The sequence below is a fragment of the Pelodiscus sinensis genome, chromosome 1 (genome assembly GCF_049634645.1).
Source record: "Pelodiscus sinensis isolate JC-2024 chromosome 1, ASM4963464v1, whole genome shotgun sequence".
NCBI lineage: Eukaryota > Metazoa > Chordata > Testudines > Trionychidae > Pelodiscus > Pelodiscus sinensis.
The window spans coordinates 183,647,054-183,671,276 of NC_134711.1; the positions used below are offsets into that span (position 1 = coordinate 183,647,054).

At 43.2% G+C, this 24,223-nt stretch overlaps 2 protein-coding genes across 7 annotated transcripts in view; one reads left to right on the plus strand and one right to left on the minus strand.

The window, feature by feature from the left end:
* Positions 1-4,517, minus strand: part of LOC102460115 (trifunctional purine biosynthetic protein adenosine-3) — a 56,320-nt gene extending 51,803 nt beyond the window's left edge. The window contains exon 1 of the mRNA XM_075911201.1: positions 4,198-4,517. Coding sequence (XP_075767316.1) covers positions 4,198-4,474 — 277 coding nt within the window. The 5' untranslated portion in view covers positions 4,475-4,517. The remainder of the gene's footprint in view (positions 1-4,197) is intronic.
* Positions 4,518-4,769: 252 nt separating this feature from the next.
* Positions 4,770-24,223, plus strand: part of SON (SON DNA and RNA binding protein) — a 60,130-nt gene continuing 40,676 nt past the window's right edge. For 3 of the 6 annotated variants that reach the window (XR_012897999.1, XR_012898001.1, XR_012898000.1), the window contains exons 1-3: positions 4,771-5,089; positions 5,816-5,982; positions 8,968-22,602. Coding sequence is in view for 3 of the 6 variants with exons in the window: in XM_075911125.1 (XP_075767240.1) it covers positions 4,956-5,089; positions 5,816-5,982; positions 8,968-22,602 (13,936 nt within the window). In the remaining 3 variants the exon portion in view is untranslated. Of the gene's footprint in view, positions 5,090-5,815; positions 5,983-8,967; positions 22,603-24,223 lie in introns of all 6 variants that reach the window. The other 3 variants (XM_075911125.1, XM_075911127.1, XM_075911105.1) reach the window with 2 other exon arrangements.

Genomic DNA, 24,223 nt, shown 5'->3' on the forward strand with positions numbered 1-24,223 from the left:
TTTTACTAGGGCAAATGCTCTTTGTAGATATTATAGTATTAAAGTATTAAATAACAAGCAATCAATACTTCATACATATTGTATATATCAGCTTTAATTATGAAGAAACATAGTGCCTTACTTATTGTGTGGGTACTGTAGCATGTTTAATGTAGCATTACAATGACACAAAGGTATAGGTGCTGGAACTGGAGATGCTTGGACACCCATAGCTTTAAGTATTAATAACCAACCCAATTCTACCTACAGCACCTCCATTATAAAAATTATTCCAGCACCACTGAGCAAACATGTTATTCATCTTGACGTATTTTCAATCAGCTTTTACACTTTGCTTTCCAAGAGTTGTAATATAGTTGCTCATATCTTGATAGAAATATATAATTCCTCTGAATGCACATGGGAGTTGTGCATGCATAAAAACTGAATGCCCTGAGAAGGCAAGGTATCATGTTGTATCAAATCTTTTAAAATTGAGTACCAATATAAAATACCAGTTTATTAAATACTTTTTACAAATATGCATCTCAAAGAATTGTTGGTCTAACAAATAATCCCACAATCAAGATCTGCAGTAGCTTTTTTCTTGTAAGTAGTACCGTTGATTTCAATGGACCTATGGAGAGAAAAGTTACTCCAGAGCACAATCAGGCTGTGTCTACATTGGCACCCCTTTCCGGAAAAGAGATGCTAATGAGACCATCGGAATTGCAAATGCCGCGGGGGATTTAAATATCCCCCGCGGCATTTGCATGAACATGGCTGCTGCTTTTTTCCGGCTCGGGGTTTTGCCGGAGAAAAGCGCCAGTCTAGACGGGATCTTGCGGAAAATAAGCCCTTTTCCAGAAGATCCCTTATTCCTACTTGAAAGTACTTGAAAGTAGGAATAAGGGATCTTCCGGAAAAGGCCTTATTTTCTGCAAGATCCCGTCTAGACTGGCGCTTTTCTCCGGCAAAACCCCGAGCCGGAAAAAAGCGGCAGCCATGTTCATGCAAATGCCGCGGGGGATATTTAAATCCCCCGCGGCATTTGCAATTCCGACTGGTCTCATTAACATCCCTTTTCCGGAAAAGGGTGCCAATGTAGACACAAAAGCGACAAGGAGTCCTGTGGCACCTTATAGACTAACTGAAGTGTAGGAGCATAAGCTTTCGTGGGCAAAGACCCACTTCGTCAGATGCATGCATCTGACGAAGTGGGTCTTTGCCCACGAAAGCTTATGCTCCTACACTTCAGTTAGTCTATAAGGTGCCACAGGACTCCTCGTCGCTTTTGCAGATTCAGACTAACACGGCTACCCCTCTGATACTTGACACAATGTAGACACAGCATCACAGAATTGGATTCTTAACTGGTTAACAGTAATTGGCCTATATATAATCACAATGGTTTTGTGTGAACTAGAATTTGAGTTTGCTCAATTAAACTAGTTCAGTTCAGCTGAAAATTTCACCACTGATCTAGATTGTTACATTCTGTCTAGTATTGGTTTTAAGCCCAGTTTTCAGTTGAGCTAAACCACTTTGTGCTAACTCAATTGAAAAAAGAAAACTTTTTTTTAGTCTAGTCAAGGTCTATGTGAGTGAAGATTGAAATTACATTTTAAATTATTCACTCTGGCAATTTTTCACATCAATGAGTAGCAAACATTATTTACTTTTCTTTGTAATCCTTTCATTCCTGTAAAATTTGTGATAGTCAGTGTATCCAATGCTTTAATTCTTATTTATAAAAGGTGCCTACATCAGGAATTATCAGTGCTATATAATTATTAAAAACTGAATAGATCTAGTATAGTATAATGCAGACCTTTTGATTACAATGTGGTTATATGCAATCAACTAAAAGATCCAATAGCATAAGAATGGCCACACAGGGTTAGATCAAAGGTCTATCTATGCCAGTATCCTGTCTTCTTACAGTGGTCAATGCCAGATTCTTCAAAGGGGATGAACAGCACATAACAATTGTCCATTGATATATCCCGTTGTGCAGTCCAAACATCTGGGCTGTCTCTAGACTGGCAAGGTTTTCCGCAACATCATCTTCTTTTGCGGAAAAACTTGCCAGCTATCTACACTGGCCGCTTGAATTTCCGCAAAAGCACTGACGATCTCATGTAAGATTGTCAGTGCTTTTGCGGAAATACTATGCTGCTCCCGTTCGGGCAAAAGTCTTTTTCCAAAAAACTTTTGCGCAAAAGGGCCAGTGTAGACAGCAGAGATTTGTTTTCCGCAAAAAAGCCCCGATCGCGAAAATGGTGATCGGGCTTTTTTGCAGAAAAGTGCATCTAGATTGGCCACGGACGCTTTTCCGCAAAAAGTGCTTTTGCGGAAAAGTGTCCTGCCAATCTAGATGCGCTTTTCCGAAAATGCTTTTAACTGAAAACTTTTCCGTTAAAAGCATTTCCGGAAAATCATGCCAGTGTAGACGTAGCCCTGGAGACGAAGGCTTAGGGACACTTATAGCATGACGTTGTATCAGTGAACAACTTGGCTTTTAGCCATTAATGGACCTAGCCTACTTAAACTTTTAGTATTTTTTTAATCCAGTTATAGTTTTGGTCATCACAATATCCCCTTGCAATGAGTTCCACAGGTTGACTTTGAGATGTATTAAGTATTTCCTTTTATTTCAAAACCGTGGCCTATTAATTGTATTGGTTTTCCTTTGATTCTTATGTTAAGAGCTAAATAACACTTCCATATTCACTTTCTCCAGAGCATTGATGATTTTATAGACCTGTATCATACTCCCCAATAACTGCCTTTTTTACAAGATGAAGAGTCCCAGTCTTTTTAATAGCTCCTCATGAAATAAAAGTTATATCATACTCTTAATCATTTTTGTCACCCTTCTCTACCCTTTTTCCAGTTATATATTTTTTTTAGGATGGAGTGACCAAAATGCATGCCAGGGATGTAAAACCCGATTAATCAGTTAACCAGTTAAACATCAGATTAAATTAACCTTTAACTGGTTAACTTGCTAAGCAGGCTCCCAGCCCCAGTCCTGCTGCTGGCAGGCTCCCAGCCTCAGGACTTGGACTACTGCAACCAGTGACGGACAGGAGGCTCTGGGACCTGGTCCCAGGGTCTTCTGGTTCCAGAGTGGGAACTACTGCTGGCTCATGGCCCCATAAGGGCAACGGTTAACCATTCATATATCTACTGCGTGCGGTATTAAAGGTGTGGGTAATTTATATAGTGACATTGTGATATTTTCTATCTTTCTATTAGCTTGACTGCCACTACACACAGCAAACATTTTCAGAGAACAATCCACGATGACTCTAAGATCTCTTTTTTGAGTGGTAACAGCCAATTTAGACCCCATCATTTTGCATGTATGGTTGGAATTATGGTTTCCAACATGTTTTTATCAACATTTGAATTTAATCTGACATTTTTGTTGCTCAGTCACACAGTTTTAGGAGATCCTTTTGTAACTCTTCAATCTACTGTGGACATAATCATTATTGTTTTTTCAGTTGGCACTAATATGTTTGCTCATATTACTATACTGTTACCAAAAGTAGATGGGGGCAACAAATTAGTCTTGAATTTGTCCAAAAGACTATAAATAAAATCTCAGTAACAATTGTTTTGCTGTCAAATTAGCATAAAACAGCTTTCCAGAAACTGTCACACTTGTAGTCTGTCTTAAAGGCATATATATTTTGTAAATTAATTTTCCCATTATTTTGGGAAAATTCTATTTGAAAGTATATTTGAAAATTTAACAGTCTGTGGGAGGTAGCCATGTTCACTCTACTCTGCTCATTTGAAGAAGTGGATTTTGGCCATGAAAGATCATACTATAACTTTATTTTTGTTAGTCTCCAAGGTGCTGCAGGATTACTGGTTGTTTTGGAAATTTAACTTTCTCACCCAAGAATAGAGCATCATCACAACTGAATATTATTACACAATTTGTATAGTTTCTCTCACAGAACAAATAACAATGAAAGGGGTAAGGCTGCATCAGTGGAACAGCGGTTTGGGGGATAATATCCAGGGTGCCACAACCGCAGCTGGAGTAAGAGCAGACGATCCATTTCTAGTGCTGTTCTAGCGAAGTATTTCCCAAATCAGCCATCGTCTGACTCGCAGAGCCCACGCCAAGACTGACTTTCTGTTGGGGAGTAATTTATTTATCTGAATTTAGCTTGGATTTCGGTCCCCACCCCGACAAACCTGCAGGGGCAGGCCAGCTCCAGGCTTCCCAGGAGCGGGGGTTTGCCTCACATGGTCTCGCTGTAAACACGCGCTGCCCTGTGCGTGACTTTACAGTCTGTGTGTGCAGCCCTCGGCGCACGGAGCCGCGCCGCACCCCCGGCTGCAGCGGTGACCCGCCGCCTGTGTCTGGCGCAGCAGCACTGACGCGGAGCCCCATGGCAAAGCTCCCGCTGGCTGCGGAGGGCCCAGGCTCGGCCCCAGGCGACAGCGACAGTCTCGGGCTCCAGGCGCTCATGGCCTCGGATCTCCGGCCCGCGCGGAGGTGAGTGGCGCCGGGCCGGCGAGCCCCGCGGGGCGCCTACAGGGGAGAGCGAAGCCCGGGCAGCCCGTGCCCAGCCCCATGGACTGGCCTGGCGGTGGGGTGAGGGCGGGGGCCGCCTTTCATCGTGTGGGGGGAGGGCGGTGCGCAGCGCCCTGTGCGGGGGTGTGTGTGTAGGGGGAGGGGGGGGGGTCTCGGGGTAGCAACATGGCTGCCGGGGCCCATCCTCCTCCCTAGGCCTGCGGGGGGAGGGGAACGTCCGCGGCCCCCCCCGAGAGAGGCTGCACTCTATGGTTCCCCGTGTGGGCAGAGCGGCTGACTGACGTCCCGTCATGCCTCTGGTTCCACAGAGGGCAGCCAATGACGGGAGGGCATAAAGGGAACGCGTCGGCGCGGGGGCCGGCCAGTGGCTTCTTGCGGTGGTGCATTGTGGGGTAGTGGCGGACCCGCGGTGCGGATGGAGGGGGACTCGGGGGAGCCGAGCCGTGGGGCTGTCATGGCGACTAACATCGAACAGATCTTTCGGTCCTTTGTGGTCAGCAAGTTCCGGGAGATCCAGGAGGAGCAGGAACAGCAGCAGCAGCTGGGCGGGTAACGAGCTGGCGCGGGGCCGCGCGGGAGGCGGAGTTGGGGCCGGAGCTCAGGGCGAGCAGAGTCGGGGGGGGGGGGGCGGGGAGAGGTGTCTGTGGGGCAGCTGCGGGGCGGGGGGGGGGAGATAGGGGGCGGGAGGGGCTAGCGAGGGGGCAGTTAGGAGGGGGAGGGGCGGCCGTTGCGGGCCACTCGAACACTCAAGGCCTGGCCCGGCGCTCAGCGGCGACATCCGGTTTGTGGTGGAACCAGGCCGCTGTCCCGCCGGGGCGAGCCCGTCTTGCCGTGACAATAACAAGCGCGTGTGCGGGGTGGCGGGGAGCTAAATTTCCAGCGTGTTCATGCGGCTCCCAACAGGTGCTCACTGGTGTGTTTTCAGTCTGAAAGGCGAGTGCGTGGCGGGTCGTGTTTTATGTATTTACTTAGTGTGAGACCTGGGGGGCGGGGAAGAGAGAAATTAAATGTCTGTTGGTACGAAAAGACCGGGGGGGGGGGAGACCAGTGAGAAAATATTTTCCTTCCTTTCACATAGTTGCTAACAATTTTATCTAAGAACACAGTAAGTAAAAACAAAAAGACCCAAAAAAAATGAATATTTTACTACAATGTGAGGCCTTTTTAGGAGGCTAAAATATTCTTTGTGGTTTAGTTGTAAGACATGTAAATAAGTTACCTTTTAAAAATAAATACCAACATTACTTGAATTTTATTAATATTTTTCTCGGTTAGTGGAAAGGTAGAAGGCCAGCAGAATGGTGAAACAATCCCAGCTGAGCAAGCAAACACTTCAGATGACACAGTTACGGGTGCTGGGCGTCTTCAGAATGATCAGATAGTTCAGAAAATAGAGGAAGTACTGTCTGGGGCCCTTGATACACAGCTACAGTGTAAATCAGGTAAATGAAAATGCTTAAACAGTGCATACATGTTTTTCTTCAAGGGGGACAGCCTCGAGTGAAACTAGTCAATTTTCTGAAAATGAAATAAACGCTTCTAGTACTATTGCTGTGCACTTCTGTGATGCTTCTTTATGGTTTTATAATATTTTACAAAAGATTTTCTCACGTCTCATCGGGCTGATACACTAAATTGGGCCAAGTGACAAACCTGTGTCAAACTGATTATCCACATAGTGCACTAATTAAGAGAAAAGTAACCTTTGGCCCGATGTATTATATTAATACTCAGTTTTATTTGTGACCGTGACAGGATAAAAAAATCACAATATAAATTTTTTAGTTGACATGTGCCCCTTTAAAGATTACTTATGCAATAAATCATGTAACTGTTCCTAAGTATCTTCAAGTCATTGTGCATTTCTAATTCTGGCAAAACTTACTGAAATTGGTGGAAGTTTTGTCTGAGTAATGGTTTATAGTTTATCAAAATACAAAATTGTATGACCAGGTATATCAATCAGATAGCAAGGAATGAGGTAATTTACTGGTAATGGTATTAGTGAATAATGTATATGTAATTGAAAAAAACCGTGTTCGACTTTCAGCTGCTTCAAATGTAATATACAAAGTAAAATGCTTGTATAGACCACTTGCTAAAAGTTAATCTGGCAAACATGAGTCATGCAAGCATTGTCTACCATCCAGTGATTTCAGTGGAATATTCACAAGAGTTACTTGTGTATATAAGATTTGGCAGTATTGGGATCCTACTTGATTACAAAAATGCATTTTATTTTTTTATTTTGGAAATGAGATAGCTGCTGTCTACTTGGTAAGTATAGATCCTAAGTGTTTCCATAAAAGACAACGTAGAACTTTGTGACTGAGATGATTTGCAGTTTTTTCTGATCATGTTTCTTCTTTCCATACTGTACTATAGCTTGTCTACATGGATCATTTGCAGAAATCTTCCTTGCATTCAGGGGCGGCCCTACACTAGCTGCCAGCAACTGGCGCCCTAGGCGAACCATGCAATCTGCTCCCCCTCCTCCAAAACCCCTCAGTGATATTGCGCCACCATTTGGCGCCCCATTTATCTTGGCACCCTAGGCGACCACCTCGTTCGCCTATATGGACAGGCCGCCCCTGTTTGCATTTGATGTAGAACTCATATTGGTCCAATAAGGAACAGTGGAAGCACTAGTGCAAACTGGCTGCATTTGTTTTGAAAAGTTGTTTGTTTATTCTCAAAAAATACTGATAAGTTGGTAGTAAAAAGACTTGCAACCAGTATGCCCTATTGTGCCTAACCGTAATAGTAAAGGTCAGGTTGCACTGGTGATTAGGGATTTATTGAAAAAGTTGTGCAGGCATTCAAAGGAACACTGATAGACATAGGATATATTTCTTAAAACACTTTAATAAAAGCGGTAGTCATACAGATACTCGTATATGTAAAGTTATATGCATGTTTTAAAGATTGGGGCATATGTGTTTAATAATAGGGATATTAACAAACATTTATTTTTATAATATTTTTGTAAATTTTCTTTGATAGGCAGTAGTGCAGAGGGCATGAGGATCCATGGGAGCCCGCTTGAAAGCTGGCCTATCACCTCTCCCACTCCCTGCCTATCACATCTCCCACGCCCTGCACTGTTCCCTCTCTATCAGAGATAGCTGCATAGGCAGATAGGCGACTTCACAGGAGCGGATCCTACCTGCCTTCCCACGCTTTTACCTCTGTGGGAGGCGGGGGAGGGAATGAAGGAGGTTCTGTGGGAGCCAGCACATGCAAAGAGTTGGCTTAAAAGCCGGCTCCCCGCAAGTACTGGCTCCCACCTGCCCCTCTGCGGGGAGGGATGTGTGTAACTGCTAGGATTAAACATTGAGCCTGGGCTTATCGATTAATTGTGTTAACAGGTGCATGCTACCATCCCTATTTTATTGTAGGTAGTGTTCCTATCACCATAGTATCTGAATGTTTACTTTTTATATCAACTGTTTTATTCCAAGATCACGTTTTCCTTTTCAGTATTATTTTGAAGATAGAAGTAAATCATAATCATATGATATCGTTTAGGGTTAGGGAGTAGCCCTGTGATGGTTGGGGGTCTGCTCCAGCCAGTGTGGAGCCCCCCTCCAACTTAAACAATATGTTTAACCAGCTAGCCAATTAAATGAGATTTTACATCCCTATAATTAAGCACATGTGTAAATATTTGCGGATTGAGGTGTGCTTAATATGGGCTTTAAGATGTATTTTGTCTATTTCTCAGATTAGGTGATGAAAGCTAGTAAATTCAGTTTTATTTTTACTTTTGATGTTTTTTTGTAGGTTGAGCATATGTTCATGTACTAGTAACTGTGGCAATGCGTGGGTTGCACACTTTTAAAGAAAAAGTATTTATTTGGAATTTACAAATTTCTCAATATTATTTATTAAGAGTTTTTAAACATGCACATTCAATTTTAGGAAAGCTGACCTGTCACTTCAAAAAAAAGAGGTGTATTTTAACAACCAAAGTAAAAGTTTTGTTGAAGTATTTTTCTTGGGTAATGCAAATGGTTTTTCTTAGTTGCATACTTTTGTAAGATGTGCTACTTTTTTCAGGAATAATCATTGCTGTTTTTATTCATTATAAGTGTTTTAGCTACTGATCAAAGGTCAGTTGCTGTTGCATTATCTTAAAAGTATTTTTTATTTTAAATATAGAAATCCTAGCAAAAAAATTGTCAAAAGGCAGTTTGAAAATTGATTTAGTTTTTTTGAAAGCTAAATTTTAGATTTTTGCTCAGACATTCTTAAGCTTTTAATGAGAGGGTGTGTAACGTGATGTTGCCTCGCAAAAATCTTGATTTCAAGTTTTGTGTATCTTTAAATTCATTTGTGCCCAATATTGGTTTAAATATTTTATATATATATATATTTTTTAATAAAATTAGTTTTTAAAGACTGGTCTTTTTTTTTTTTTCCTTCAGGTGTACAGGAAGATTTGGTGACAAATAGATCTCCCTCTACAAAAAGAGGCCTTACTGATGAAGGAGAAGATGAAATTCCAAGAAAAAAGTCAAAAAAGAATAAAAAACACAAAAGTAAGAAGAAGAAGAAGAAGAAAAAGAAGAAAAGGAAGAAAGAGAAAAAACATAAAAAGCAGCCAAAGGAATCAAAATTAAGTGCACAGTATAGAGAGCATGCAGATTTACAACCTGCTTCTCACTTAAACCCAGAAAAAATAGTCTCAAAATTGATCACACAGCATGGAGGACATTCAGATTCACATCTTGCTGGTCACATGCAGCCAGAAGAATTGGGCACAAAATTGAGTGCAGAGTGCACATGTCATTCAGTTAAAAAACTTGCACCTTATTTGCTAGCAGATTCTGAATCATCCATAGAAAAACTTGGAAGTGAAAAAACGAACTTGACTTTGACTGATACAAATAGTGCTTTCTGTTCAGAAACGAGCAAATTGGATACCCAGAAAGAAAATACCAGTACAATTAAAATTCAAGAGGAAGTTAAACAATTGGAGAATAAGACTCACGAAAATAAATATGTAGCTATTAATATGAATATAAAGGACGGACCTTTAGTCATTAAAGACACTGAAAATGGTACCGTGTCTACCAACAAAACTAAAGTTGCTAGTCAATCTGAAATTGAAAAGGATTTGGAAACTATTCCAGCCACTGAGATAACTGAAGAATTAAAAGATTCTGAAGCTACCCTGAAATCAGTGGGCATGATGGAGCTGAAAGAATTAAAAACAACTCTAGAATCTGAGGCCATGGCAAAGATGAAATGTTCAGAAGAAATTCTAAAATCTCTGACCGTGGCAACTTCAGAAGGTTTGGATGCCCCTCTAGAATCTGTGGTCATATCAGAGGTGAAAGCAACTTCAGAATCTGTGGTTGCAACAAATGATTTGATACCAACTCCAACATCTGTAGTTGTAATGGAGAAGAAAGCTTTGGAAGAAACTACAGAATCTGTTGTGACAGATATGAAAGGTTTGGAAGCAACTAAAGGCATTGTGGATGTATCAGAGGCAAAACACTTGGAAGGAGGTCTCGAATTTGTGACTGAGACAGATAACTTGGAAGCAGCTTCAAAATCTGTGACCAACGCAGAGGTGAATAGCATGGAAGCAGTTCCGGAATCTTTGTTGGAGGTGAAAGGTTCAGAAGCAGCCTCAGAATTTGTAGCCTTGGAGGTGAAAGATTTGAAAAGAACCCTAGGATTTGTTGCACTGGGGAAAGGTACAGAAACAACATTAGAAGCTGTTGTGAACACACAGGATTTGAAAGCAGCCTTAAAACCTCTGGTGGAGGTGGAAGGTTTGGAAGTAACTCCAGAACCTCTGTATATTGAGGAGGCAAACAGCACAGAAGGAGCCCTGGAATCTGTGGCTATGGCAATAGATGTAGAAGCAACCTACAAACCTGCTTCTGTGGCAAACGCAAAAGATGCAGAATCAGCTTTACGGTCTCTGCAAATGCAAGATATGAAAAATCCAGTAGGATTCCTGGAACCTGTAGAGGTGGTAAAAAGTTCAGAAACAATCCTAGAACCTGTAATGGTGACAGAGTTGAAAGATTTGGAAGGAAGTCCAGAATCTCTGCACATTCAGGATGTGGAAGATTTGGAAGTATCCTTAGAACCTATGGTCATGGTAACAGGTCTGGAAGTGGCTCCAGAATATGTGGCTACAGAGAAAGCTACAGACACAATTTCACCCTTTGTGGAAACAGAAGAAGTTAAAGATCTGGAAGGAGTCCTAATAGAATCTGTGGCAGTGGCAAAAGGTCCAGAAGCAACTCTAGAACATGTGGTCTTGGCAGAGAAGAAAGATGTGGAACCAACACCACCTCTGCAAATGGAACAAGTGAAAGATTTGAAAGGAGCCCTAGAAACTGTTGCCTTGGGAGAATGTTTAGCAGCAACCCAAGAACCAGTGATAGAAGTAAAAGATGCAGGTGCAATTCTTGAATCTGTGTCAGAGGTGAACGGTTCAGAACCAGTATCGCTGTCATTCTTGCAGATGGAAGATGTGAAAGGTTTGGAAGGAGGTGTAAAATCTGTGGCTGTGGCAAAAGATTCAAAGCCAACCCTAAAAACTGTGGCTGTGGAGGAGGGACGAAGTTCAGAAGCCATTCGTTTGTCTTCAGAAATGGAGAATGTGAAAGATTCAGAAGAAACCGTAGAATCTGTGACCATGGCAATAGGTTCAGAACCAAACTTAGAACCTGTAGCCATGGAAGAAGCTAAAGCTCCAGAAGCAATTCTGTCTTTGCAAATAGAGAATATGAAAGATTCAGAGGCAATGCTACAGTCTCTGCAATTAGAAGATGTGACAGAATTAAAAGGAATTAAATCTATGGTGGTGACAAAAGATTTGGGAGCAACCCTATGGCCTCTAGCCAGAGCGGAGGAGAAAAGTGCGTTTGTTTCTTCACCATCTTTGCAAACAGAAGATGTGATAGAATCAGGAGTCCTAGAATCTGTGGGTGTGATGAAGTTGAACGCTTTGGAAGAGTCCATAGTTACGGTAGAGATGAAGGATTTTAAAAAGCCTGTACAAGCTGAGTCTGAGAGCACAGCTCAATTTAAAGTTTTGGAAGCAATTCCTGAATTTCTGTCTAAGAAGGGAGATTTGGCAATAACTCCAGAATCTGTGACAATATCAGATGTGAAAAACTTGAAAGTAATTGGACAACCCATATCACTGGCAGAAGTGAAAGATTTGGAAATCCCCCCAGAATCTGAGGCAGTGGCAGAGTCAAAGGATTCAGAAACAACTATACAATCTCAGGAAGTGATAGAAGTGAAAGATTTGAAAACAACTCCACAATCTCAAGTTGTGACCCAAGTGACTGACCTAAAAATATCTCCACATACTGAGGTGGAGGTGATGAAAGGTTTTGAAACAGCTGCAAAGTCTGATGCCACTGTAAAAAAGGTTGAAGATTCTAAATCAGCTCTGGAATCTAGGGCAGTAGTAGAAGTGAAAGATCCAGAAGCCAAATTGGGATCTGAGGCAATAGCAGGCCCAAAATGTTCTAAAAAATTTCTAGAGTCTGAGGCCAAGACAGAGCTGAAGCATTCAGAAGATATTCCAGAATCTTTACATTTATCAGACTTGAAAAATTCTGAAAAAACTACAGAAACGGAGGTAGTGATTCAAATGAAAGATTCCAAAGGAACTCAGAAATCTGAGGCCATCACTCTGGTGAAAGAATCTGAAGTTAGTCGAGAATTACTACACATAGTGGTGAAAGATTGGCAGTCAACTCTAGAACCTGAGACTGTAACAGTGTCAAAAGATTTGAAGGAAACTCCAGGGTGTGAAATGGCAGCGATGAAAGTTTTGGAAACAACCCTAAAATCAGAAGCAGTCATGGAGGTAGAGCACTCGAAATCTGCTCCAGAATCTTTGTATAAAGCAACGGTAAAGGATTCAGAAGCAGTTCCCGAATCTCTCTGCACAACAAAGGTGAAAGTTGCAGAAGTAGATGTAGAGATGTCAGCAAAGGGGAAACATTTGAAAGAAACCTTAGAATCTAGGATCATGGTAGATGTGGAAACTGCTTCAGAATTTGTAGTCGGGAAGAATGTAAAAGATTTGCAAGATATTCCAGAACATTGGCAACCAGTGGATGTGAAAGTTTTGAAAGCCTCTTTAGAATCTGAGAAAACAGTGGAAGTAAAACATCCAGAAGCAACTCCAGAAGTTGAGGGGTTGACAAAGATGAAAGATTTGGAAGAAAATCTGGAATCTCTGATCGCGGTAGAAGGGGAAGATTTGGAGAGAATTACAGAATCAATCCCATTGGTAGAAGTGAAAGAAACTGAGGCTGTGATGGATCTGAATTTCTCAGCAACAACTCTAAAATCTGACAAAACAGCAGAGGTGAAACTTTTGGAAGATACGCCAGAATCTTTGACAGTGGAAAAAGTAAAAAATTCAAAAGCATGTCCAGAATCTCTGCAGAGTGGAGAGCAGAAAGATTTGAAAGCTGAAGCTGCAAGCGATCTGAAGCATTTGGAAAAAACTTTGGGCACTCCACAGCTTAAATATTCAGAAGCAGTTTTGAAATCTATGGGTGTAGATGAGATAAAACATTTGGAAAAAACTCTAGAAAGTCCTAATACAGTGATAAATGTGGAAACCGTTTTAGAATCTCAGCATGCTGTGGATGTTAAATTGCCAGAAACACCTCAGATTCCCGAGTTAGCAGGGGAGGTGAAAGATTATGAAGTAGCTCTAGAATCTGAAGCTACTGCACAGGCAAATTACTTTCAAACTACTGCAGAGTTTGTGGCCATGGTGGAGATGAAAGATTTGATAGCAGTTCCAGATCCTCTTCACACAGTAAGCGTGAATAACTTGGAAGCAACTCCAGAATTGGTAGCAGCTGCAGAGATAAAAGAGTTGGAAGCAACTCCTGAATCTGTGGTGGTGCTGGCAGAAGAAAAACATTTGGAAGTCATTTCAGATTCTCTGCATACTGTAGAGGTGAAGGATTTACAAGCAGCTTCAGAATTGGCAGCAGTGGTGAAAGATTTGGAAGCAGCTCCAGACTATGTGGGTATGCTGGCAACAGTGAAAGATTCAGAAGTAGTTCTAGATTCTCTGCATACTGTGGATGTGAAAGATTCTAAAATAAGTCCAGAATCTGTAGAAATGGCTTCAGAGATGAAAGATTCAGAAGCAGCTCCAGGGTCTGTGGTGGCAGCAGAAGAACTAAAATATTCAGAAACAAATCCAGAATCAGTGACTGCAGAAGTGAAAGGTTTAGAAGCTGCTCTAAAATCTGTTGTGGCAGAGGTGAAGGGATTGAGAACAGTTCCAAAGTCTGTGGCAGCAGAGGTGACAGTTTTGGAAGCAGCAACCGATACTTTATGTCCTGTAGATGTAAAAGATTTTGAAATGATGCCAATATCTTTGCTGGAGGCTGAAAAGGTGAAGGATTTGGAAGCAGCTCCAGGTTTTCTGCACACTGTAGATATGAAAGATTCTGAAACAAGTCCAGAACCTGTGGTGGTGGCTTCAGAGGCAAAAGATTCAGAAGTCACTCCAGTATCGGTTGTGACAGCAGCAGAGCTGAAATATTCAGAAACAAGTCCAGAAGCTGTGGTGGTTACTGCAGAAATGAAAGATTTAGAAGCAGTTCCAGAGTCTGTGGCTGAAGTGAAGGATTTGCAGGCTGCTCCAGATGCTGTGATGGCCGTGGCAGATTTTAAAACTTCTATGGAATCTTTGACAGTGATGACAGCAGAGGTGACAGATTTGGAAGCAGCACAACACTTACTATGTAATGTAGATGTAAACAATTCTGAAACAAATATAGAATCTATAGTAATGGTGGAAGAGGTGAAAGATTTGGAAACAGCTCCTGATTTTCAGCATATTGTTGATGTGAAAGATTCTGAAGGAACATCACAATCTGTGGTAGTGGCTGCAGAGATGCATTCTAGAACATTTCCAGAATCTGTGGTTGCAGAGGTAAAATATTCAGAAACAAGTTCAGAATCTGTGATAGTGGCAACAGAGGTGAAAGAAAAAGCTGCTCTGGAATCTGACAGAGAGGTAAAAGATTTGAAAGTTACTCTAGAATCTCTGGTAACAGTGGCAGCAGAGGTGACAAATTTGGAACCAGCTGCAAATTTTCAGCTTAATGTAGATGTAAAAGATTTGGAAACCATTCCAGAATTTGTTATGGCAGTGGCAGAGACAAAAGATTCAGAAACAAGTTTGGAATCTGTGGTGGTGACAGCAGAGGTGAAAAATTTGGAAGCACCTCAAGAATCAGAGGCAACCGTGATAGAGGGGACAGATTTGCAAGCTGTTGCAGTTTCTCTGGTGGTAGTGGCAGAGGGAGAAGACCTGGAAGCAGCTTGTAATTCTCTGCATACTCTCGATGTGAATGATTCAGAAGCAACCTCAAAACCTGCAGGCATAGCTGCAGAGATGAAAGATTTGGAAGCACCTGCAGATTCTCTGAATGAAATTTATGTTAAAGATTCAGAAACAACTCAAGAATCTGAAGCAGTGACAGAGGTGAAGGATTCAGAAGCAGCTTCAAAGTCTGTGGCGATAGAGGCAGAGGTGACAGAGCAAGCTGCTCCATGTTCTCTGGTGGCGGTGACAGAGATAGAAGATTCGGAAACATCTCTTGTTTCTCTGCATACTTTAGATGCTAATGATTCAAAAGCAGTTCCAGAATCTGTGCTGACTATGGGAGAGGTGAAAGATTTGAAGGCACCTCCAGATTCCCTACATACCATGTATGTTAAAGATTCAGAAACAACTCCAGAATCTGAGGCAGTGGCAGCAGAGATGAAAGATTCAGAAGCAGCTTCAGCATTTGGAGCAGCGGTGGCAATGGTGAAAGATTCAGGAGTGCCTCCAGAGTCAGCAGTAGCTGTGACAGTGGTGCAAGATTGGGGAATTGCTCTGCAGTTGACAGCAGCGCAAGATTCGGCAGTGGCTCCACCATTGGCGGTGGCCGTGGCAGCAGCTCCAGAGTTGGCGGTGGCCGTGGCAGCAGCTCCAGAGTCAGCAACTCCACAGTCGGCGGTGGCCATGGTAGCGGCAGCAGCTCCAGAATCAGCAGCAGCTCTAGAGGTGGCGGCTGTGGCAGTGGTGCAAGATTTGGCAGTGGCTCCACAGTCGGCTGTGGCTATATCAGCGACACAAGATTTGGCAGCAACTCCACAGGTGGCGATGGCGGCAACGCAAGATTCGGCAGAAGCTCCAGAGACAACGGTGTCTGTGGCAGGGTCGCAAGATTGGGCAGCGGCTCCACAGTTGGCAGTGGTGGTGACAGCATCGCAAGATTCGGCAGCGGCTCCACAGTTGGCGGTGTCTGTGGAAGCAGCACAAGATTCGGCAGTGGCTCCACAGTTGGCAGTGGAGCTGGCAGGGGCACAAGATCTGGCGGCAGCTCCGCAGGTAGAGGTGCCTGCAGCGCATGATTTGGCAGAGGCTCCAGCATCAGCGGTGACCGTGGCAGCAGTGCAAGATTCGGCAGCAACTCCACAGTTGGCGGTGTCTGTGGTAGCAGCACAAGATTCGGCAGTGGCTCCACAGTTGGCAGTGGAGCTGGCAGGGGCACAAGATCTGGCGGCAGCTCCGCAGGTAGAGGTGCCTGCAGCGCATGATTTGGCAGAGGCTCCAGCATCAGCGGTGACCGTGGCAGCAGTGCAAGATTCGGCAGCAACTCCACAGTTGGCGGTGTCTGTGGTAGCAGCACAAGATTCGGCAGTGGCTCCACAGTTGGCAGTGGAGCTGGAAGGGGCACAAGATCTGGCGGCAGCTCCGCAGGTAGAGGTGCTTACAGTGCAAGATTCAGCAGAGGTTCCAGAGCCAGTGGTGGCCATGGTGGCGGCTCAAGAATCAGCAGTGACTCCAGAGTCAGCAGTGGACATGGTAGCAACGCAAGATTCGGTGGTGGCCATGGCAGCAGTGCAAGATTCGGCAATGGCTCAAGATTCGGTGGTGGCTGTGGCAGCAGTGCCAGATTCATCAATGGCGGTGGCAGCAGTGCAACATCTGGTAGTGGCACAAGATTCAGCAGCGGCTCCAGTGTCGGCAGTGGCCGTGGTAGTGGCACAAGATTCGGCAGCAGCTCCACAGTTGGCAGTGGTGCAGGATTTGGCAGCAGCTCTAAGATCTGTGGGAGAAGTGAAGAAGAACGCTGAAGATCGTTTAAAAGAAAAAAAAGCACATGAAAAAACTAACAAGAGTAGTGATAAAAATAAACACGAATCAAAGAAATTAAAAAGGAGTAAATCTAAATCTCTTTCACGATCCAAGAAACGAAAGAAGAAATCTAGGTCACGCTCTGTCTCTAAACATTTGAAATCTAAAAGAGCAAGGTCTAGAAGCAGAAACTACTCAGTTTCCAGAAAAAAACATTCCACGTCTTATGACAAGTCTAGATCAAGGTCTGTTGAAAAAAGAGGAGGGAAAGACTCTTCATGGAGAGCTAGACGCAGGCGCTCAAGGTCCTCTGGTAGTCTCAAGTCAAGATCAAGATCCATAGGCAAAGACTCTTCCTGGAGATCAAGACGCAGGCGCTCCAGGTCTTCTGATCATCTTAAGTCTAGGTCCAGATCTGTTGAAAAAAGAGAGCGCAAAGATTCTTCACGGAGGTCTAGACGCAGACGCTCCAGGTCCTTTGATCGTCTCAAGTCTAGGTCCCGATCTGTCGAAAAAAGAGAGCGCAAAGATTCTTCACGGCGGTCTAGACGCAGGCGTTCCAAGTCCTTTGATCGTCTTAAGTCTAGATCCAGATCCAGGTCTGTTGGAAAAAGAGACCGCAAAGACTCTTCACGGAGGTCCAGACGCAGACGTTCCAAGTCCTCTGATCGTCTTAGGTCTAGATCCAGGTCTATTGGAAAAAGAGACCGCAGAGACTCTTCATGGAGGTCCAGATGGAGGCGCTCCAAGTCCTCTGATCGTCTCAAGTCAAGATCCAGATCCAGATCTTATGAAAAAAGAGGGGGCAGAGATTCTTCATGGAGGTCTAGATGGAGGCGCTCCAAGTCCTCTGATCGTTTCAAGTCTAGATCCAGGTCTTTCGAAAAAAGTGGAAAAGAATCTTCCTGGAGGTCTAGACGCAGACGCTCTAGGTCCTCTGATTGGCTGAAGTCAAGATCCAGATCCAGATCTTTTGAAAAAAGGGGGGGTAGAGATTATTCCTGGAGGTCTAGATGGAGACGCTCCAAGTCCTCTGATCGTCTCAAGTCAACATCCAGATCCAGATCTAGATCAATTGAAAAAAGAAGGGGCAGAGATTCTCCATGGAGGTCTAGATGGAGGCGCTCCAAGTCCTCTGATCGTCTCAAGTCAAGATCCAGATCCAGATCTGTTGAAAAAAGAGGGGGCAGAGATTCTTCATGGCGGTCCAAACGTAGACGCTCCAAGTCATCTGATCGTCTAAAATCTAGATCTAAATCTGTTGAAAAAAGACGAGGTAGAGACTCTTCACGGAGGTCTAAACGTAGACGTTCTAAATCCACTGATCATCTCAAGTCTAGATCCAAATCTCTTGAAAAAACACGCAGTAAAGAGTCTTCACGGAGGTCTAAACGTAGACGTTCTAAGTCCTCTGATCGTCTCAAGTCTAGATCTAAATCTGTTGAAAAAAGAGAGAGCAAGAGGCCTTCACGAAGATCTAGAAGTAAACGCTCCAAGTCTCCTGTCCGTCACAAGTCCCGATCCAAGTCTATGGAAAAGGTAGCAGCTCAAAAGATTTCACAGAGGTCTCGAAGCAGCTGCTCAAAATCTACTGAAGGCCACAAGACTGGATCAAAATCTGTTGCAGAAGTACAGGTTCAGGAACCTTCACAGAGGTCTCGAAGCAGCCGCTCCAAGTCTTCTGAAGGTCACAAGACTGGAGCAAAATCTGTTGCAGAAGTACAGGTTCAGGAACCTTCCCAGAGGTCTCGAAGCAGCCGCTCCAAGTCTTCTGAAGGTCACAAGACTGGATCAGAATCTGTTGCAGAAGTACAGGTTCAGGAACCTTCACAGAGGTCTCGAAGCAGCCGCTCCAAGTCTTCTGAACGTCAGAGGTCTAGATCCAAATCTGTTGAAAAAGTAGAGGCTCAGGAACCTTCCCAGAGATCTCGAAGCAGCCGCTCCAAGTCTTCTGAACGTCAGCGGTCTAGATCCAAATCTGTTGAAAAAGTAGAGGCTCAGGAACCTTCCCAGAGATCTCGAAGTAGCCGCTCCAGATCTTTTGAACGTCAGAGGACTAGATCCAAATCTGTTGAAAAAGTAGAGGCTCAGGAACCTTCACAGAGATCTCGAAGCAGCCGTTCCAGATCTTCTGAACGTCTCAAGTCCAGATCCAAATCTGTTGATGAAATAGAGGTTCGGGAGTCTTCCCAGAAGTCTCCAAGTGGCCACTGCAACTCTTTTGAATATTACACATCTAGACATACATTTCTAGATGAAATAGTGGTTCAGAATCTTTCTCAGAGGTCCAGAAATAGCCGCTCCAAGTCCTTGGAATGTCACAAGTCCAGATACAAATCTGTTGAAAAAATGGAGGTTCAGGAGCTTTCACAGAAGTCTCGAAGCAGCCGCTCCAGGTCCTTGGAATGTCAAATGTCTAGATTCAAATCTATTGAAAAAATAGAGGGCAAAGATTTTTCACAGAGTTCTCAAAGTAGCCACTCTCAGTCTTCTGAATGTCACCTGTCTGGGTCCCAATCTGTTGAAGAAGTAGAGGTTCAGGAACTTTCACAGAAGTCTCAAAGTAGCCACTCTCGGTCTTCTGAATGTCACCTGTCTGGGTCCCAATCTGTTGAAGAAGTAGAGATTCAGGAACTTTCACAGAAGTCTCAAAGTTGCCACTCTCGGTCTTCTGAATGTCACCTGTCTGGGTCCCAATCTGTTGAAGAAGTAGAGATTCAGGAACTTTCACAGAAGTCTCAAAGTTGCCACTCTCAGTCTTCTGAATGTCACCTGTCTGGGTCCCAATCTGTTGAAGAAATAGAGATTCAGGAGCTTTCACAGAAGTCTCAAAGTAGCCCCTCTCACTCTTTTGAATGTCACCTGTCTGGGTCCCAATCTGTTGAAGAAGTAGAGATTCAGGAACTTTCACAGAAGTCTCAAAGTAGCCACTCTCAGTCTTCTGAATGTCACCTGTCTGGGTCCCAATCTGTTGAAGAAGTAGAGATTCAGGAACTTTCACAGAAGTCTCAAAGTTGCCACTCTCGGTCTTCTGAATGTCACCTGTCTGGGTCCCAATCTGTTGAAGAAGTAGAGATTCAGGAGCTTTCACAGAAGTCTCAAAGTAGCCCCTCTCACGCTTTTGAATGTCACCTATCTGGGTCCCAATCTGTTGAAGAAGTAGAGATTCAGGAAGTTTCACAGAAGTCTCAAAGTTGCCACACGTCTAGATCCAGATCTGCTGAAGAAGTAGAGATTCAGGAGCTTTCACAGAAGTCTCAAAGTAGCCATTCTCAGTCTTCTGAATGTCATATGTCTAGAGCCAAATCTGTTGAAGAAATGGAGATTCAGCAGCTTTCACAGAGTTCTCAAAGTAGCCACTCTCAGTCTTCTGAATGTCACATGTCTAGAGCCAAATCTGTTGAAGAAATGGAGATTCAGCAGCTTTCACAGATGTCTCAAAGTAGCCACACGTCTAGATCCAGATCTGCTGAAGAAGTAGAGATTCAGGAGCTTTCACAGAAGTCTCAAAGTAGCCATTCTCAGTCTTCTGAATGTCACATATCTGGATCCACATCTGTTGAAGAGATGGAGGTTCAGGATTCTTCACAGAGGTCTCGAAGTAGCCGTTCCAAGTCCCCTGAACTTCAAACATCGAGATCCACATCTGTTGAAGAGATGGAGGTTCAGGATTCTTCACAGAGGTCTCGAAGTAGCCGTTCCAAGTCCCCTGAACTTCAAACATCGAGATCCAAGTCTGTTGAAAAAATAGAGGGCACGGATTCCTCACAGAGGTCTAGAAGTAGCTGTTCCAGGTCCCCTGAACTTCAAACGTCAAGATCCAAGTCTGTTGAAAAAATAGTGGGCACGGATTCTTCACAGAGGTCTCGAAGTAGCCGTTCCAAGTCCCCTGAACTTCAAACATTGAGATCCAAGTCTGTTGAAAAAATAGAGGGCACGGATTCCTCACAGAGGTCTAGAAGTAGCCGTTCCAGGTCCCCTGAACTTCAAACGTCAAGATCCAAGTCTGTTGAAAAAATAGAGGGCACGGATTCCTCACAGAGGTCTAGAAGTAGCCGTTCCAGATCTCCTGAACTTCAAACGTCAATATCCAAGTCTGTTGAAAAAATAGAGGGCATGGGTTCTTCACCGAGGTCTCCAAGTAGCCGTTCCAGGTCTCCTGAACTTCAAATGTCAAGATCCAAGTCAGTTGAAAAAATAGAGGGCACGGATTCTTTACAGAGGTCTCGAAGTAGCCGTTCCAGATCTCCTGAACTTCAAACGTCAAGATCCAAGTCCGTTGAAAAAATAGAGGGCACGGGTTCTTCACCGAGGTCTCGAAGTAGCCGTTCCAGGTCTCCTGAACTTCAAATGTCAAGATCCAAATCTGTTGAAAAAATAGAGGCACAGGAGCCCTCAAAGAGGTCTCGAAACAGCCGCTCCAGGTCCTTGGAATGTGACATGTCTAGATCCAAATCTGTAGAAGAAATAAAGAGCACAGATTCTTCACACAGGTTTCAGAGTAGCCGTTCAAGGTTTTCTTTACGTCACAAATCCAGATCCAAATCTGTTGAAAACATGGAGGTTCAGGGGCCTTCACAGAGTTTTCGAAGCAACCGATCTAAGTCCTTGGAACTTCAAACATCGAGATCCAAGTCTGTTGAAAAAATAGAGGGCACAGATGCTTCACAGCAGTCTCAAAGTAGCCTCTCCAAGTTCCCTGAACTTCAGACTCTGACATCCAGGCCTGTTGAAAAAATAGAGAGCACAGATTCTTCACAGCAGTCTCCAAGTAGCTGTTCCAAGTCTCTTGAACTTCAAGCGTTAAGATCCAAATCTGTTGAAGAAATAAAGTTTTGGGTTCTTTCACAGAGGTATATAAGCAGCCGTTCCAAGTCCTCTGAACATCGAAAATCCAGATCCAAATCTGTTGAAAATATGGAGGTTCAGGAGCCTTCACAGAGCTCTCGAAGCAACCGATCTAAGTCCTTGGAACTTCAAACATTGAGATCCAAGTCTGTTGAAAAAATAGAGGGCACAGATTCTTCACAGAGGTCTCGAAGTAGCTGTTCCAAGGCTTCTGAACTTCAGGCTTTGAGATCCAAGTCTGTTGAAATAATAGAGTGCACAGATTCTTTACAGAAGTCGCCAAGTAGTCGCTCCAAGTCTCCTGAACTTCAAACATCAAGATCCAAATCTGTTGAAAAAATAGAGGGCATGGATTCTTCACAGAAGTCTCGAAGTAGCCGCTCCAAGTCTCCTGAACTTCAAACATCAAGATCCAAATCTGCTGAAAAAATAGAGGGCAAAGTGTCTTCACAAAGGTATAGAAGTAAACGCTCCAAGTCGTCTTCACGTCACAAATCTAGATCCAAATCAGTTGAAAAGGTAGAAGGCAAAGAGTCTTTGCGGAGGTCTAGAACTAAGCGTTCCAAATCTTCTGAGCGTAAATCACAAAAGCATGATAGTGAATCACGGTCTAGACGGAATCGGTCTCGGTCAGTAACACGTAAAAGACGCTCAAAATCTAAATCAAAGCATCGGTCTCGGACACGTTCCCTGTCACGTTCAAGACACAGGAGACGGACTCGGTCAAGATCCGTGTCAAAAAGGAGGAGGTCTTCATCACGAGAAAGACGTAGAAGATCTCAGAGGAACAGATCAAGGTCTGCTGATCGAAGAAGAAGATCAGACTCAAGAGATCCCCGAATAGTGCTCAGGTTACGGAGCAGAAGTCGAACACCTATTCGGCGAAAACGGTCTAGGTCAGTCGGAAGAAGACGAAGCTCTAGCAAATCACCAGTTCGGCTTAGGAGATCAAGATCATCTGGGAGAAGAAGATGCTATAGCAGATCACCTGATCGTCAGAGACGGTCTAGATCGTCTGATAAGTTTTCAAGCAGATCACCTAAACGGCTTACAGACTTGGGTAAGTAATGCTCTTATAAGTTATTTTCTTGGATCTGTAGTCTTGACCTATGTAAACTTTTGTCCTACCTGTGATAAAAGTAATAGAGTGAAAGTCAGACATTCATTAGGAATCTCTTTTAGGTAATTTTAAGCAGTTACTTACTTGGACTTTGTGCTGAGGTTGATTATGCACTAATAAGGGATTCAAATATGTAGTTGGACTGAAAATGGAGAAATATGTGAAGGTACAGGATCTTACAGGTTACTCTAGTTAAGCAGACTGCACTCAAAATGTAGATGAATTCCAGTTCTGCAGACTCTCTCTGTTTAGTGAAAATTGTTTGTAGAAGAATGGCTACTTCTAAATACACGATTGAGTGACCAGGCAAGTTAAAATGTTACCCTCGGGAATGTCTACAGATGTAAAAACTTAAACAATGAATAGTCTAGTAGCACCTTAAAGACTAACATGTAGATGGTATCATGAGCTGAAAAAGTGAGTTTTGCCCACAAAAGCTCATGATACCATCTACATGTTAGTCTTTAAGGTGCTACTAGACTATTCGTTGTTTTAAGTTTTTCCACTTAGACTAATTCGGCTACCCCTCTGAAGCTTATTTACAGATGTGACATTATTATTCTGGACTTGAACAAAAACCTTAACTGGTTGGTGCATTACAAAGCCAATTTCTCCTGTCTTTAACATTTGCATTTCCATATCAAAAGCTCTTCATGGGACACATCCAGCCCAGTTAGTTTCATTTACATGAGTCCTACAGTTGACAAGTACTAATTTTGCTGCTATGTACTGGAATCTGTTATTTCTACTCAAATTCAATATATATAAATTAAAGATAAGATTAAAAAAAAATCTCAGGGGGTGGCGGTTAGTCTGTAACTTTAAAAACAAGTAGTCCTGAAATATAAATTGTTGATTTTAAAGTTACAGACTAATACAACTTTCCCTCTGAGATTTTTTTTATCATGTAGATGATATAACATTAAAAACAGCTCAACTGTGTGGTAAGATGCAACATATTTTAAGAATGTGATGTGAGTGAGGATATTTATTTTTCATCTTTGGGGAAAATAAGCCCCCCCCTCCTCCCCTCCCCCCCGCCCCCTGTAAAGAATTGAGAGGAGCTGATATTTCTTTAATTTTTTTTTTGCTATTGGCTAATTGGATGTAATAGTTATTTTGGACAGTAGCTGAAAAAAATTCTCACCCTAAAAAAAGTCACATATATTGTCTTAGCTTTATCTGTTCCTGTCCATTCTCAGTGATTTTTTGTAATAGCTTTGTAGCTGTTCCCTGTGCATGTACTCTACTCCTGACTTTCACCTTGGCCCCTCACTGCACTCCATTGTCTTCTCCTTCTCTCAGACACACTGCAGGTGTCAGAGTAGCTTTATATTCACAGCCTTTGGGGAGGGAGGTAGATTTATAAATTTTCCCCAACCCCCGCTAGTTTGCCTGAAGAAATGAGAGGGTGAAGAGTTGAATAGCTCAGCATGCTGCCTTGTCCCCCTATTCCACATAGTTGGCACTAGTGAAAGAAGAAAATATCTGGAAACATTGCTTAGCATGACCAGAGATGTAGCCCATACTTGGAATATTCAGCTCTCCCTGATGGAGTGAG